This window comes from Rhamphochromis longiceps, linkage group LG16 (genome assembly GCF_057381845.1).
Source record: "Rhamphochromis longiceps isolate RC_006_pf linkage group LG16, R_longiceps_female_GT1.1, whole genome shotgun sequence".
In the NCBI taxonomy this organism is placed as follows: Eukaryota; Metazoa; Chordata; class Actinopteri; order Cichliformes; family Cichlidae; genus Rhamphochromis; species Rhamphochromis longiceps.
Genome location: NC_140572.1, coordinates 37,979,938 through 37,998,226, shown reverse-complemented (window position 1 = coordinate 37,998,226; position 18,289 = coordinate 37,979,938). Strand labels below are relative to the sequence as shown.

The 18,289-nt window shown below is 43.0% G+C and overlaps 1 protein-coding gene across 4 annotated transcripts in view; it reads left to right on the top strand.

Annotated features, from left to right (window-relative positions):
* Window positions 1–18,289, top strand: part of LOC146651637 (partitioning defective 3 homolog B-like) — a 235,087-nt gene that overhangs the window by 88,346 nt on the left and 128,452 nt on the right. For all 4 annotated transcript variants that reach the window (XM_085383729.1, XM_085383728.1, XM_085383730.1 and 1 more), the window contains exons 9-13: window positions 316–424; window positions 1,521–1,660; window positions 1,758–1,886; window positions 15,743–15,934; window positions 16,631–16,789. In XM_085383729.1, the coding sequence (XP_085239855.1) occupies window positions 316–424; window positions 1,521–1,660; window positions 1,758–1,886; window positions 15,743–15,934; window positions 16,631–16,789 (729 nt within the window). The remainder of the gene's footprint in view (window positions 1–315; window positions 425–1,520; window positions 1,661–1,757; window positions 1,887–15,742; window positions 15,935–16,630; window positions 16,790–18,289) is intronic.

Sequence of the window (18,289 nt, the reverse complement as noted above, 5' to 3'; positions counted from 1 at the left end):
TTTCTTAGCAGCAGCTGATTATCTTTTCCTGTCATGCAGATGTGATGGACTGTTCCCCAGACTCGCACGCGTCCGTACGCAGACTTTATCGATACTGTTTTTTTCCCAGCACGTTTAGATCTTTTTCTCACCTGTTTGATGTTTAACATCTTAAATTTAAAGCAGCTTCTATGAGCTGCTTTTACGGCGACTCCAAGGTGACCAGTGTGTGTTAGACTTTGCTGTAACAGATATATTGTTTAATAAATGCCACACTCTTGTTTGGGGTTTTGAAATGTGAAACAATGAATTTACTGCTGCTTGTTTTTCAAATAGACCCCGAAGGGGAAAAGTGAGAGCCCCCTCCTGAAGAAAAGCCCCGCCCTCTCTAGCTTGATGGCCAATAAGAGAGGAGGACGAAGACTAAGGATCGATTTAAAGAAAGGTGCGACACACCTGTGTACAGAACGAGCCTCACTCATCATTTTTCTGTGAATATGACTTTTTGTAGCTCTTCAGGAGTCGTGTGTGCTCTCAGTTTGAGGTTCAGGTAAAATTAGACGAGAGTCTCTTTTAGGGTTTTTTTCTGTGACTCTGGATTTTTATTAATCAGCGTCTGTAATATTTCTTCATGTCTCTACAGATGTTCTCTCTCCATAAAAAGTTTCCTTTTTCACTGTTTTCTGGCTTAGAGTCCTTCCTCTCTCCGTCTTCCCGAGGCTCTCTCTTCAGGGTCTATTAAGTCTTTATTGATCTGTTCATTTCTGCTGATATGAATTCATACTGGCCCAAACTGCTGACTTAGCGCTGCTAAAGAGACTAGACTTAATGAGGTCTATAAAGCGCTCAACCAGTCCCTGCGTCTGTGTGTGGCCTTTTTGTCCACGCATGCATGTGTATGAATGCTTTCGTGCACATTTTGTGCACATGTTTTTCACTGATTAGTGTTTTAATATTCATCACCCCCGTTTCCGGAACATTCACTCTTTGTTTCCACTTTGTTTCACTCATTCCTCTCTTACCTCTCGTGCCCTTTTCTCATCTCTCCCTCATTTTCCACAAACCTTAAACAATTTCACACCTGCAGGAACTCTAACTGCGGCTGTAGCTGAAGGGTTTAAAGCCACACACACACATGCACACACACATGCACACACACATGCATGCACACATGCACGCATGCAATCTCTTAAGGCTTTGAATTATCACACTTATAGTATGTAGTCAGGAGCTGAGTCAACAACACTGTTTGAGCTTTCAAGAGTGGTTTAGGTCGTGTGTGTGTGTGTGTGTGTGTGTGTGTGTGTGTGTGTGTGTGTGTGTGTGTGTGTGTGTGTGTGTGTGTGTGTGTGTGTGTGTAGGAAGGCTATAGTGTAAAATTTGTACTCTCAGTCTCGGGGAATAAAAATAGAGAAGCAAGGGCAGCTACACAGGATATTTGTGTCAGGATAGGCCAAGAGCTGTTACTTGTGGCTACTCGCTATAATTCACCTCTTCATTCATTTGTGTGTGTGTGTGTGTGTGTGTGTGTGTGTGTGTAGGTCCAGAAGGTCTTGGATTTACTGTAGTGACCAGAGATTCTTCGGTGCACGGTCCCGGTCCGATTCTAGTGAAAAACATTCTGCCCCGCGGGGCTGCGGTGAAAGATGGACGTCTTCAGTCTGGAGACCGCATACTCGAGGTGCAGCACAGTCTGAGCCAGAATAAGAAAACACGATGAGGAGGAGGAGGATGGGGACGATGGTGGCGGTGTCTTGACTCTGTGTGTGCGTTTGTAGGTAAACGGTGTGGATATCACAGGCGTGGGCCAGGAGGAGCTGGTGTGCATGCTGCGCAGCACGCGGCAGGGCGAGAGCGTGTCTCTGGTGGTCCTCCGGCAGGAAGACATGTTCCTACCCCGAGAAATGGTAAGAGCCAGTCACAGTGAAAGACGTGCTCAGAGGGGCGCTGTCCGGCTTTTTATTAACGATTTTGTTTTCATAATGTTGTTTTTGGTCCGATCAACAGACTTGCCCGGATGATGCGTGACCTAAAAGATGATACACTTCCTGTTCAGTGATATTGCCTTTCCTTTTTTTTTTTTTTTTTACTCAACTAAGCAGTCATGTGACCGAGTGTTTCAGATAACGTCATCATGACGACTCGGCTGAGGCCGTCGTGAAGCAGATATTATTCAGATTATCGGGTCTTTCCTTCCAGTCTTCCTCTGCTGCATTGTTTGTGCTGAATTTCATCACTGCCTTTAACAATAAAGACGTCTTTAAACCACTTTGATTCTATTTTTCCATCTTTTTCTGACGTTGCATGATTAGCTGTTTTGCTCATAATCACAACTGTTGCTCTTTTTGTCTTTGCTGTCTCCTGATGGTTTTTTAGGATATTTGCTCTTCGACACCGTGACTCGTTTTATAAATGTTTTGTTATTTTGTTCCCTTCTGCTTTCATCCTGGTTGTGCTGCACACCTGTGGCTCTGTCACAGATGGTGATAACTATCATTTTTACTGCACAGAGATCACATTTTTCATTTGGTCACATTTGCTTTTGTCTCCGGTCCGCCCGTCTCACAACGCCGCTTCATTTTTCCTACGTCTTCTTCCTTTTCATGTTGCTTTTTATGCCTTTCTCCCTCTTGTGTCTCTTTCCACTCGCGTCGACTGATGTTTCCTCAACGGCTGCCGGGAAGTTCCACGTACAGACGTGAGCTTGTGACCCTGAGCCCCATAGGAAACTCTGTTTGTGCAGACAGGAAGCGGGGCGATGTGTTTGTGCGTGCACATGTGATCACTCACCATGTACGCATGTCTGAACTCCATGACAGTCTGCCAGGGATACCTCTCTGAGATGTGTGCCTGAAGGTCTGCACTTGTCATCCTGTTGCGTGTCCACTCAGAATCGCTCTACTGCTCGATAATAATATACTGCAAAAAAAAACAGACGTGAACCGGTTTAAGGTGGAGTGCGTCATTGTTTTTATGTTCTCCTTTATGTTGTGTTGGTGTAAAAAACAACAACAACATGTTCAGCTGCACTTACTGAGGGTCTGCCTGTGCTGTATTCATGCAAAGGAGAAAAACTCATGAAGCGGAGAAACCTGAGAAACACACTGCACTTTAACACCGATCGAGTTATTTAGTCCAAAGCGTGAGTGCACGCTCAGGTGGGACGACACGTGTGATTTCCATATACCCGAGTTCACCGATCAGACACAACATCCTGACCGTCGACAGGTGAAGTGGTTAGGATAACCAGTCCTGAGGTCATACTGGCCATTTCAAGTCAGGCTGAGTCAACAGCAGTGTGAGGTGTTTGACTTGGCCTCCTCGTTCCCCAGATCTCAGTCCAGTCGAGCGGCCGTGGGATGTTCTGGACAAACCCCTGGATGGGTCAGAGCAGGTGGTCATAGTGATATGCTTCCCTGGACAGAAAATGGAGATGAATGCTGATAAACCTGTGAAATCGATTTGAAATCACACATCAGAACCAAAACGTCTGGCTGCTTGAACTGAAGATGGAAATAATACATTTACCCTGATAGTCTTTCCTGTGAGTTAAGCTTCAAGTCTCACCTGCTCAGGAAACTAAACTCCCATTGGTCCTGCTTGTTCCTTCACACACTCACTCAGCACAAACACCAAAGTGTTGTCCTTCTGCACCGATGCCCCACAGTGTCCCATAGGCCAAGTATTGTTCTCTGAATTCTGTTTTTGGAGAGAAGCATAACCAGGCTCGATTCAGGGGCACCTCTTTATTTCATTGTGTTGTTAATGAAGGTTCAGACCATTTATGACTGAACTGACTTCTTATGACCTGTTAAAGAAGTAAATAACCACAAAGCACATCTTTAAATGGACAAAGGAGCAAAAAAGATAAATGCTTACGAGCTATTGATTATATAAAATGGACTGCACTGTAACGTTTACACCTTCATCACTGTAGAGGGAAGTGAAGCCTCATATTTGTCACAATGTTTGATTTAGTCTGCCCAGCACGTCTTATTAGATCCCTGCTTTACTGTGAGAACCGGGAACTGTTTCAGTAGTTGATGCTAAATTAAGGGAATAAGATGATATCAAATGATATCAAAGCAACAAAGGACAGATGTGGTGTTAAAACCAGCAGAGTGTTAAACAGACAAACATTAAACAGATCTGTGATGAATGTGTTTAACAGATATGTGAATAAACAGAAACGTGTGAGTTTGTTTGGACTGCTGACACAGAAACTGGGACACGCTTTCACTTTTGCTCATTTTGGCCTGTGTGGGTGTGGTTTCGTCCTTTTGAGTGTGCAGTATTTCAGAGCTTCTCCTCTGCCTCCCTCTCCTTTCTCCCCTCCAATGTCTCTCTGTCTCCTTCACTTGTCCTGTCAGGCCGTCCACCCCACTAGAATTCACCTCTGTCTAATTAACAGCTGGTGGTATTTATTCAGCAGTCACAACACTTTTCAAGAGCAGCAAATACAGTTACAGTTTTGCATAATGGAGCTGTGAACACACTCCTTGATTGAAATTTTAATGTGCTGAAGTGTAGAACAGCGTGTGCTTATGCGGGCGAGGGATTTCAGGGCGGTGGTAGTCATCAAGCGCAGCTGTCTCAGCGGTGAGAGTTTTTAAAAGGGACCAGTGCTTTTAAAGTGCCCGTCTCTGTGTTTAATTAGTGCATTGTACAGTGTGACAGAGTGGATGGTTTACAGGCCGGGTCAGAAAGGTAGCGGCAGAATTACAGATCATTTAGAAATATCATCAGAAGATCAAAGTTCATATTAACGACGGGGTTGATGCTGATGGGGAAAAAACAGAGTTACAGTAGAGAAACAAAACCCCCCAAAAATTATTTCAGAAGTTAATAAAAAAAATAATAAAAACAATTAATAAAATAAATAATAATTTAAAAAAAATATGTGCAACAATAAATAAATAAATGAATACAAAATAAAATAAATAAATAATAAAATAAATAATAATTAAAATAAATACGTTTAAAAAATTGTGTGCAAAAAATAAAACAATTAATGCAAAATAAAATAGTTAATAAATAATAAATAAAAAATGTGTGCAAAAACATTTAAAAATTGATTACAAAAAATTAAATAAATAATTAATTAAAAGAAAAAAAGAAATTGTGTAAAAAAAAAGAAAAAAAAAAGAAAAAAATTGTACAGTGTGACGGAGTGGATGGTTTACAGGCCGGGTCAGAAAGGTAGCGGCAGAATTACAGATCATTTAGAAATATCATCACAAGATCAAAGTTCATATTAAAGACGGGGTTGATGCTGATGGGGAAACGTGTAGTTCAGTCGAGCTTTTGTCTGTAAGTGTAGCAGCAGTGTTTGTTTCATGCTTTCTGCACTTTAGATCACTTTTCTGTGGCTGGTGATATAAATGCTGCATATAGACACGGCGTGTTTTCCACTGCGGTTACATTTTTATCACCTCAACAACAAAAACCCCTAAAACAGTGAAATTCTAATAATATTATCGCGCCTCATTAACCGAACGATCGTCCCACTTTGCTGGAGAGTTATTTTACTTAAGCAGCATTCGCACAGCTCCGCAAGCTTCGACTCGCCGTGGCCGAGGACGGCGTTGCTGACCCTCACCAGCGCACTGAAACAGAAGCCTCGTACACCTGTAAGTGCATCAGCTGGAGCCACTTTTCCTCATTTTTGGAATATAGTTAACAAAATAACTGCTCAAAGAATCAAAGTATCAAGAATCTATGAACGTGGTGTTTTTGTTACAATCGTAATCATTTTTTTATCCGTTGCTCTGCTCTGGTAACACTTTCGAGTACTGCTCGCAACTAAGAGTGTAATACTCCTGTAATTAAATGGAGTTTAAAGATATATTATTTGAAATTACAATGTAATTATATTTGCCTACAAATGCTTAAAGGCAGGAGCACCAGAATAAGAAACAATGGAATAATTGTGTGAAAATTTATGGTAAAACCAAGCAGCATTTCCCATCTTACAGGGTAAGTGTGCGTTACATATGTTGATGTTGAAGTTCTGCATTTCCAACAATAAAAAATAAATACCATGAAAGTTTGAAGTGTCTGTGTGACCTACGAGGGAGCAAAGTCAAGAAGCATCTCCTTTCCTGGAACAAACCTCCACAAAGTACAGAGTATGTACAAGTATGTGTAAGATGGCGAAACGATGTTTTTCCAAGAAATGATGCAGTGCTGAGAATGACTTACGTGCACTTCCTGTAAAAGAACCAGAAATTAGGCACAACTTAAATGTACTTACAGGATAATTGTGAAATACGTGATGTTATGCAGTATGTAATATTACTTACATTTACTCCTGTACAAACCTGCCTTGTTCTAGTGTGCCTGCCTTCATGTATTTATAGGTAAATATAATTACATTGTAATTTCAAATTCCTTGAAATTCCACTTAATTAAAGGGGAATTACACCTCGTGTCGTGGGCCGGATAATAAAGTCTTACACACGTATTTAATATTTTTTAGTGCTTGATAAGCATAACATTTCCCATCACTCGACTTGATCTAATGTAAAGAAACAACGTTGCACCATCATCATCTGAAGCACAAAAACACCTGGAGTCGTGTGAAACTCTTTCCACACAGTTCCAGCTATTTTCTAAAGCGTCCTGCATCGTTGTTAAAACTGTGATATGACTGAAGTTTCCGATTTTTTATTTTATTTATGTCAGTGTGTTTGTGTTTCTGGAGAGGAAACAGTCGAAGGATGATGATGAAATGATGGAAGGATCTTGTCTATCTTCTCCTCCCCCTCTTCCGTTGTCTCATTTTAGCCCACCATCTGGTGCTGTGTGCTAATGTGTGCGCTTGCTGTAGAACAAAGACATTACACCAGCTCTACACACACACACACACACACACACACACACACACACACACACACACACACACACACATTCTTACTCAAAGTCACTTTTCTGTGAAATAAAATCATCTTAATACACATTCCACAGTATAGCAAGTGTACATCCTGCTGTGCTGGCGCTCTGTACAGACACACACACACACACACACACACACACACACACACACACACACACACACACACACACACACACACACATTGTCACTTGCGAACAACATAAAGCAATGTTTTTTCTTTAATTTTCTCTGCACATGAACAAGCATACGCCTGCTGAGTTGGCTAGTGTCTTGAAACTAATGTTTGAGACAAAGATGCTCTTTTCTGCTTCCAGACTTTTCACACCGCCCTCTCTCTCCCTCCCTCCCTCCCCCTCTCTCTCCCTCCCCTTCTTTTGTTCAGTTTATTTTTTCATGCATGTCACTGACGACTTCCTCGTTTACCCTTTGCCAGTTTGCTAAAGGCCTCTAAAACATTTTGGGTCATAAAGTAAAATAGGCAAACGTCTTTCAGCTTTCCTTTTTCTTCATTGCAACAGTGCTGAATCCTGCAGCAGAGAGCAGGGCAGCTGGAGCCATGCACGATCATGAAATCATAATATAATCCATATTTTGAGGCTTTGGGTTATGTGGCTTGAACCAATCTGTGTCTGATGATTAACAACTTGCCAATAAGGTTGCGTGGTTCGTCCAATTCACCTGCAAAGAGTTGTTGCTTGAAACTCCTCTGTGTGTCAGAGTGAAGCAGTTTAACTACACGTTTAATCCCGGAGATGTGATGGTGTAAGAAAAAGAAGTTTCACCAGCACGTCTCTGTTTCTCCACATGTTAGAGAAATGCTGCTGCAATACATGAAGGAACTGTGAGCACAATGGCATTATAGGGTTACACGAGTTTCTGAGACCTCTGTCTCTTCAACATGATCAGTACTTGACATAGTTTCAAAATGTTATGGACAAAACTCTTTTTTTGTTTTATAAAATTAACACTGTTGTTAATAAAAAGTTGCCAAAAACACTCAAATCAAATGTGATACAAGAAATATATAATAAAAAGACATCAAAAACAACATGATACAGCAAAAATAAATAAATGGGGATTCATAAACATCTCAGTTCCAAAGAATCTGAATTTTCAAGCAGCTTATTTCTTTGACTGTCCGCTGATTGTAAAGCAGGAAGTTTCTCTTAATGTACAAAGATCACCATTAAAAAACTGTGGACCCATTTATTGAATAGTTGTTTATCTATTATTTAATTACTCTGGCGTACGGTCTTTATCAGCAGGAAAAGCTGTAAAACAAGAGTCCAAAATTTTTGCCCCTCTGCACAATTTCCAGAGAGCTGGACTGGAATCTGTGCTGGTCTGATTCTGGCCCTCGGGCCTTATGTTTGGCACCCCTGCCGTAGAGAAACTACAGGAATTGCTGACAGCGTGCTAGTGACTTTGTTTCCTCCCCTCCTCGATGTGCTGCGTGCTTTCACGACGTTCATGTTTTAGTTGGTCTGTGGTTTCCAGAATGTGCACTGAATGATGCTTAAAGATGACTCAGTGGGTTGAAACACGAAGGGGTCCAGAGTAAGCTGTGGATGTGACGAGTCGTGTAAATTGATCCAAATCTGTGAAATCTGTGTAAAATTGCAAACATAAATCCCTGTTGTGTTCAAACTCGCAGTGATTTCATAAAAGTATGCTTTGAATGGCTCCTGCTAGAGTAAACATCAAAGTGGACCTTTGGGTGGCACGAGGAACGTTTCTGTTTAACAAGTCAAAAAGCCAAAAAACAGAAACATCTTTCTGAGTGAGGTGAAAGCTTCCCGTCGTGGTAAATACAATCCAGTATTCATGTCCCCCACCTCTTAAGCATGTATGCTTGACACAGTAGATGACAATATGAATACAAACCCTTCACAAGTGCACTCTGGATAGAAATCTGTGTGGCTGATTGGTCTGCATTTGGTTCCTGCAGGCTCGTTGTGCAGTTCTGCTTTTGTCATCTGCTCTTCGTCGAGCTCCACGGCCGTCTTCTCTTTGCTCTTCTCCTTTCCACAACAGGAAACATGCTTTTTTTAGCAGCAGATGCTCCACACTCACACAGACACACAGTGACATTTAAATCAGTAAACAGTTAGCAACTGGTGACAGAGCACATTCAAAACAAAACAACTTTATTGAACAGTTTCCTCATTCTGATAATCCCTCATCCATCACCGCTGCAGTCTTTGCAGTCTGTTGTCTTTCTGTGTGTGTGTGTGTGTGTGTTACGTCTCACTGATATTGTCACCAATGTGACCTCACAGAGTCTCTACAGTAGATCCCCCATCTGTTACACCCTCAGAGACCTGTGTATGCACACACACTCGCACACATATACACACACAAGCTCCTTGGCAGCTTGGTGTCTCTGCAGGAGCTGCCATCATCCCAGTGGAGAGCAGCCGAGAAGGGTATCACGTCTCTTTCCTCTTTTTTTCTGGCTCTCTGTCTCATGTGACATCTCGCTGGTGTTTATTGAAGGTTTAGCAGCATCATCATCATTTTTCCTTTCGCCCACACTGCTGTGACTCGAACGCCTTTGCACACGAGTGTCACACATACTCACACATGTCAGTTGTGTCAATCCAGTGGGGATCAGCGCGGTTACTCAAAGATACGGTCTTTATTCTGAGGTCGTACTCATTTGCAGACATGCGGTTAGTCTGCGCGGCCAGATGAAAGTGCACGTGCACTGAGCTTTGTGCACAGCCTCTGATGATGTCATTCACATCTCTCACACATTATTCATTCAAGCAGACCCCTACGTTTATTCCATGTCTGAAAACTAAAGCCTTTAAACCTGCATTCCGTCTTTTGGCCAGCAGGGGGCGACTCCTCTGACTGTGCATATAAGTTAACTTAAGTACCGGATTATAAGGCGCATTAATCGACACAAAACAGTCAGATAAGTCAAACTTTACTCAGCTCGTTCTTCTTGCTTCCTCCACTTCCGTACCATTGATTCATTAATGTTGAATTCTCTGCAGCTGCTCTGTTCCCATGTTGTTGCAGTATATTAATGACTAACCTCGTATTGTGGATGGATTATCTCCTGACTGAAGCTGGCTCCTGACTACGGCAGCCGTAATGCTCCAACCATCCATCAAGCCGTGCAGCTTCGTAGCTTAGCAAAGTCGGACTAAAACATTTTTGACAGATTTTTGAGCGCCATGTAGCACATAAAATCGGTTCGAGGTCAGTGAGCACAACCAGGATTCATACATAAGGTCACCGGATTATAAGGCAAACTGTTGATTTTTGAGAAAATAAAAGGATTTTAGTGCGGTAAATACGGTATATGAGAAAATACCCTTCGGCTCACGCGCGCTCTGACATTTAGTAAAAACGTTCCTCGTGAGTTCAGCGTCACAATCGGTGGTTACAAGTTTTATTGTAAACAGCAAGATATTCAATAAACAAGTGCACACGGTAACACCAGGAAGACCTTTTTACAGGGAATAATTATACTGCAAGTAGTTTTAAGTACTGCGTTATTTCATGGTTGTGTACGCTGTACTTTCTGTTATGAGTGGACTAATCTTGCTTTTTACATCCTTGTTTAATTTGCATTATGTTGATGTACAGGATGTGTGTTCTATTATTACTGTGTAAACACTTACTTACAGCACTTACTTATGGTGTCATCGTTTCTTTGTGTCCTGTTACCCCCGTGTCCCTACCTTTAAATATTTGTAGGTAAATATAGTTACATTACACTCTGATATGCTCTCCGGCCTGTGTCAGCGGGGATCAGCACATTCCCTACTTCCAGTCAGAGGTGCTCAGTGCAGCCTGACATGTAAAGCATTTTCTTTAACGTGTGTGGAAAACGGCAGCTACCACTCTGCTGTCGGCCGTTGCCAAAAAGCAATTCTGTGTTCATGTGGGGATCCTCGGCACGTGAACAGAAGGCTGCCCGGCTCGCACCGCGGACCCGTAATGTAACACGATGGCCCGTGACCACTTGTAAGCTTGGAAAACAAACCCTGTGCCGCCAACACCTGCTGTGGATTTCACATCACCTACATGCCTGCTTGCCCTGCATGTGCAGACCTTTAATTGGGAAATCCGTATTAGCAGCATTACTTTACTTGTTGAACGGCAGCGACGGGCAGATATGAGCCAGAGTACACTGCCCGATTCCAACCAGCCTCTCTGCAGAGATTTGTTCTGTATATTAAATGTGTCGTGGACGTCAAGCGGTTTCCTTTCTTTCACACAGACATGTTAACCTCCACAGCTTCCTCTTTGTTGTCACTCCTCATCATCTTCCTGTTGCTGTACGATTGTAAATGCTCCTTTGTCTCACTAAGACGGGGCTGTGGGGGTTTGCGCTGCTGCTCTTACTCCAACCATTAGGGAAGAATAGGGTGTGGGGGGGTTGGACAACAGGAGCCCATCCTGAGTGGTCAGTGATGGGACAGCTATTTTCATAAGTCAGAAGCACGGCCCCTACTGTCAGGTGTGGTCCCTGGGAGTACTTACCTCAGCTGTTTGTGTGTATGCATGCTTGTGTAATCACAACGCCACGTTTAAGTACACGGCCACTGTTGTAAAATGGATCCTTGGGCAGTGATTCACACGGCATGGGGCTGTCCACACACGCTCACAGAGCCTCAGCATGGCTGGGTGGAAGGGCATCTGTGCACCATTCTCATTAAAAGACCACGTCGCTGAAAGCAGGTGTCCTCGCAAACACGCACCCAGACAGAGGAACGGCACAATTTATAGTGCCGAGTGTGAAAGCAGATCAAACACAGCCGATAACCAAAATTACGATCGCCGCTCGTCTTACCTCGCGCTCCTGATAGTGTTTTAATCTTTGTGCGGCTCTGGCTAACAGCTCATCTGTCCTTCAGAGGTGAAGCAGCGCACTGTTCACACTCGTTTTCACATAATGCGTCTCTCCATCATTCCCTCTGTCATGTTTTCCCGGCTCAGTTTAATAAAAAACGCACACACAAACACACCAACAAAGCTGTCTTTTTAATAGCTTGTCCTCTTGTTGATCCATCGTCGTGGCGACCCATTTAAACGTTGAATGACCAGCACGAGGAGCGAGCTATGCAAACAGCTTTTCCTGTAAGTGGATGGATTTGATAGAGTTTAAGGAGCAAAGACCTTTGCGTGGCTACAAACGTCAAACGGACCCACAGACTCGCAGTAGTGTTTATTATTGTAGTGCATGTGAATGTAGCCGCCGCTCGTAGTGACGAAGGTGAAATAATAGAAATGTTCGATTAAATTTTGGTGATTTTGTTTTCCTTTTCTTTTTTTTAATCTCACTACCTGTTAAATCCTCCGTGCTCCGAGGATGCGCTTGCTCCTTATTTTATGGGAAATCGAATTCCTCACCCAGAAACCATCTTTACATACATTTGCATATTTTTGTCAGGTTCCATAAAGCGTCTTGCACCGTTGTGGGTGGTCCTGGTCTCCCCACCCTATCTGAGAAATGCTGCAGTATAGCATCCATCCTCTGCTCTAAATTCATTTTGCTCTGTTCTGTGCCGAGCGTGAGAAATCACAAATAACAAAAAGGACGCGGCGAAATCAGCCGAATAAAAACATTTTAGCTCCGGCGGAAAAACTGAAAAGTTGCCAAACCACGAGCATTGCTTTGGATGGACTTTTCCAGCCTAATGAATCCTCACTGTAATTATGTGCTGAAAGTAGCTAACATTCCTCTTCTGGGTGTTTTGAAGTTCTTTCCAAGGTCGGAAAGCTTCCTATCAGGTCTGGACAGTCAGTCTGATGGGGAAGTTTTTCCAGCAGGGAAAACAGTTTTCTGCAGAGCAGAGGACTTTTTGTCGGCTTAACGCTGTTAAACCTACAATCCCCACAGACAAACAGTGTCTAAAGCTGACACTGCTGACCCAAACAAACACACACAGAGGCAGACTCAGGCTGACTTAATGCATGTGTGTGCAGAGCCACATACACACAGACATGGACTCACTCACAGATATATAGTGTAAACAGACAAATCAATGCAGTAATTTATGTGAAAGTATAGACAGTCATGGAGAGAGACGACACAAAGCTGCAGCCACTGAAACTTTCATGCAACAGGAAACACGCGCACGCACACACACACAGTGTCATTAAAAAGTGTCCCTGCATCAGATACGATTCGAATAAACCAGGCCTGGACTCTGTGTGTCTGTTAGCTAAATGCTAATGCATACGTATTGTGGTATTTTCTGCAGATTGTGCTAAATGTTCTGCTGTAGGTGAGATGTCACACGCACAGATATGTATGAAGATGTACCGTCTCTGTCCTCAGTGCAGAAAGCTGCTAAAGTCTGCTCCAGTGACATCTGTGCTCATTAGCATATTTATGATGTCATCACGCTGCAGGATTTTACGACCTTTTATTGTCTGATAGGGTCACAAGTTAAAGATGACTGCACCTGAAATGATCGATCAAAAAGCAGCCGAATGAGTTTCCAGTTTTCTGGGTTTGTTGTTCGGTCCTTTTTGGAAGACGTTGGTGTAAACGAGTCTAAAATGAATAACGATGAAGAGAATTTGTGCAACATGAATCTGTAAACGCCGTGCTTGGATAAAATGTGTGTTTTTAGCTTTGGAAATTAGGTGTGTAGTTCTTCCCGGCGATTTACTCCAGCTGTGAGGTTTGTTCATGCAGATCTGTCTGTTTTCTTGACCTGTAGGAGCAGATGAGATTTTACAAATGTGGATTTAGCTGTGGGCTGTTTCACTGTGGCATCGCTGATTATGGGAGGACGATTTCTCGCTTGCTGCGTGAAGAAATGTTTGCATGTTGACATATAGCACAGGTTGCTTTAGCCACCATGATTAGTGAGAATAAGTGATCAGATATCAGCTGAACTGCTGTAATATTGAAAACTTGTGACATTTATCAGCTGTTTAACTTGAACCTAGACCTACGTGCACTTATTCAAAGAACAGTCATCCTCCTGTTTTCTCTCAATCGATGACGATGATGATGCTGGGGATGATGGTGGATCTTCCGTGCGTAAACATGACATGTTTGTGTTGTGTTGTCGGTTATATGTGCAGGTGTGTGATGAACAGAGATGGGCAGTAACGCGTTACTGTAATCTGATTACTTTTTTCAGGTAACGAGTAAAGTAAGGGATTACTATTGCAAAAATGGTAATTATATTACTGTTACTTTCCCGTAGGAACGCTGCGTTACTGCGTTACTAAAACCGTGATTTTTTTTGCCAGAGTGTCTCATGACAGTGACGTAAGCGAGTGCGACGTTCGTGACAACAGCTGTGTGCAGATCAACAATGGATCATATATCGAGTGCAGAGAGAGTATGAGCGTGCAGCGTTTACAGCGTGGAAGTACTGACCTTACTTTGAGTTTGATTCCATAAAAAGTGACAAAAACATTAGTGTCCGCTGTGCGTGGGAAGAAAACTTCTTTTTACAGAGAAAAAACCCCTAAACTTCCAACAAGCACCGAGTAGCTACGACGTAATGGGAAACTCACAGAGAAACTCGCGGATTCTTCCACTGACCGCGGCACACCTGCACCAGGGTAAACCTCCGCCTGCCCCACTCCTGCTTTACAGGTGAAAATAGAGCAACAGGACCGCTGAGTCTTTGACTTTATTTATTTTCTGCTGTGTTTTACTTGCATCTATTTCAAAGACTGAGTGTAAACACAAAAAATATTTTATTTTATGAGCTGGAATGTGCAGAAAATAGGTTTACATGTTAAACTAATTTCTTCCAGTCAGAGAATGTTGCAGATAATTAAATGTTTGCTTGATGCATAAAGTTAAAAGATTAAAACTAATAAAACAAGTTTTAAAAAGAGACTTTTCCATCTGATTACATTTTGTATGATGGATTATGCAGAAAAAGTAGAATTGGGCTGAAAGATCTATCACTTTATCACCTACTCAGGGTGTAAATCGTGTTTTTAAAAAGTAACTAAGTAATTAATTACTTTTGAAAATAAGTAATCAGTAAAGTAACGGGATTACTTTTTTGGGGGAGTAATCGGTAATTAGTTACTGATTACTTTTTTCAAGTAACTTGACCAACACTGGTGATGAACTGTAGCTTTGCAGGTGTAATTGATTATGAATGTCACTGAGCTGTTGTCAGTAAGTCGGACCACCGTCCATCCCTGACATCAGCTCAGCTGTGTTTGTTGAAACTCTGGAAAAATAAAAAACTACTGTTTACCTGTTGTTCCTCTTAGGATCAAGTAAACAGTATCATCCATACGCTGTGAAGCTCAGCTCGCTCTCTCCCGCTGAGCCATCACATAATTTTGACTGTCAGTATCTGCTCGCTGTCTTTGTTCACGGTCTTTGTGCCACTAAGTCTCCCTCACACTCAGTCATTACTGACACATCTCTCTCTCTTCATAATATGCAGTTTTTTTCCTTTTGCTTTCTGGCTTTATGATAGTCTTTATGCATATGGTCTGTCTTTGCTTCTTATTTCAGCCTCATTATATTCACTCTGCTCTTCCTGCTTTAGTCTCTCTGGCTTTCTGTGTTTGTCGTCTTCTCCAATTACCTCGTGAAAATGCGCAGGTCATTTTATTGATATTGCAGACTTGAGAGCAAAAAAAAGGTGGGTATATAAAAGCAGGCGGTCCAAATGGCTTCTTTCTTTTAAACTTTTATACTCTGACTACATTTTTTTTTTATTTGGGGAGAAATTTAGTTCAAAAGCACCTGGTAGTTTCTCTCAAGTGGAAAAGCTTTTAGTTTAGCTTTTGAAGACTGTTCAAGCTCAATGAGCTAACCCTCTCCCTCCTGCCTTCACCCCGTTCCCAACCCTTTCCCTTCATCATCCCCATCTCGCCTCTTCTGCCTCCATTACTCTCTGCCGCTTCCAGAGGGACGAGGTGTCCCGCGTGCCGAGCGTGGTCTCAGAGAATGGAAAGGAGCAGCTCATGTTTGAGGTGCCCCTCAACGACACCGGCTCGGCGGGGCTCGGCGTCAGCCTCAAAGGGAACAAGTCCAGGGAGACGGGAGAGGATCTGGGAATCTTCATCAAATCCATCATACACGGAGGAGCTGCCTACAAGGTGACGCAGTATTCCCATACATGCATACACTCATGTAAATCACTTTATCCGTACAGTGCGATGTTTTCTTTGTTCCAATCACAGTGTAAATGAACAGAAAAGGAGCCTCATCCCACGTGGACATCTTTGCACACAAGACTCTCATCTGAGGCCTGGTTGTGATCCTGCTCCGCTAATCTTTGACCTCTTCTTCTCTGTTTGACCGGCGCATGCACACACACCCTCGCACCGGACGCAGCTGTTAGTGTTTGTGCACAAACAGGCAGGAATAGATGGAAAGGGCCTGCTGCAGAGGAATTGTAAATATCTTGCCGATGCAGTCGGGCAGACTGAGCTGACGGAGGTCTCAGTCGATGAGGTGGAGACTGCATTAAGTCAGACAGCCTTGAGAATGTGTGTGTGCAGGGTTTAAGTCATTTTGGCTGGTTTAACCTCACAGACGCACTCAGTGAAGGCCACAGGTGTGTGTGAGCGAGCGTCTGTGTGAGCTCTCCATCATAGCTCAGTGATTTCCTGCCAGCGCTGAAAAGAGAGAATGTCAGACCGCACAGCATAAATAAACGATATTCAACATGTAGCTGTCATTAACTCACAGGCGCGTGTGTTCGTGCATGTCGACAGAGTTCATGCAAAGACATATCTGCAATGCAAACTGCAGAAAACGCACACATCAGCAAACCGCTCTGTGCTTTACAGGATGGACGCCTGCATGTCAATGACCAGCTGGTGGCTGTAAATGGAGAGTCTCTACTGGGACGCCCCAATCACATGGCCATGGAGACGCTGCGGCGCTCCATGTCACAGGAGGGCAACGTCAGAGGGACCATCCAGCTGGTGGTGCTGAGAGCTTTAAAGGTACAGGTTTTGCCATGTGTGTCGTTTTATATAATAGATAGATGAGCTAAACTAATGAGCCAGTGAGCAGTTAGTCATGTGAAAAACAATTATCAACAAGTCTTTTAATATTATTTTTAAGTAAAAACATGAAAAATAAATAAATATATTTAGGCTTCAGTTGTAAGAGACCAGAAGATGTTACTGAGGCCTCACAAGGCTTTGGATATGGGCTTCTTCAGTGCTTCAACCTGCAGATTAACCAGGCTAAAGCAAATACACCTGCAGTAAAGCCTTTATAGAAGGGCCGATGTCTGCTTGACGGCAATAATGAATTCTTTCAGACAGTATTGTATATCCCTAAGTTTGTGCTGGTTTAAATATGTTTGATCATTAGTAAAGAATTATTGTATTTGTGACCAGCAGCTGTATTTATTAGGATAGGGAGGGATTAAATTGTTCTGTGCTGCTGTAACACCATGTGTAATGTTACAGAGAGCTGCCGTTGTGAAACCTGGGGGTAAAAGGACACTCTCGGGTGGGTGTGAAGCTTTACATGGATGAACAAACTTAAACATATAACTGAAATGTAGAGAACAGACACTGAAAAGCAGACGTTTTAGGAGTTTACTGGTCTGGAGCATCCAGGTGTGTTAACGCCACAGTTCTCCTGGATGTCCCAGCAGATTCATCCCAAGAGTCTTCAGGCCTCACGTAGCAAGTTACACACTTAACGTATAATTAGAGAAAAAACTAAACCAGTACAGCTTCGATCCGGTTTTATTTATGTAGCACCAAATCACAACAACAACAGTTGCATCAAGGGGCTCAAACAGCACCTCAGACACCTCATGCTGTCAGCACGGTGGTGGAGGGGGGTGATCTGGACACCACGGCGCCATCGAGTCGTCCTCTGTATACCACAGTGTTCTGGAGGCAAACGTGAGGCCTCGTGTCTGACATCTAAAGCTTGGCCCAAACTAGTTTCCACCGTGCTGACAGCATGAGGTGTCCGATGTGCCGCTTGAGCCCCCTGAGACAACTTTGAGACTGCAGACCTCAATGCAATGAAACGCTGTAGCACGATGCAACCTTTCCTCCACAGTCACGCGAGAGACGACAAAATCCCACAGAAAACTGTGACTTCGAGCTGTTGCAGCTAAAGGTGATGCTACAGGCAACTGAATCTTTGGGTCTACTTCATTTTTCACATGACTGCATATAAATGTCTGGGTAATATATTTATCTTGTGTGTTATCTCTGCCTTCCACCACGTTTCAAAGCCCCTGCATTCCTCACACTGTGTCTTCTCTGCTTTCAGAGGCAGCAGCAAAAGAGTGTTTGTGTGTGTGTGTGTGACAGAGCGTTCTTGACTCAGCTGTATCTCCTTTCTTTATAAGAGAAAGAGACGCTTTTCATCTCGCCTGCTTTTCAGCCCGTGCCTTTTCCGCGGCTCTGTAGTCCGTCTGTAGAAATCCTTGCACGCACAAAGCCAGGGTTGTGGGCTCAAGTGTGGATGAC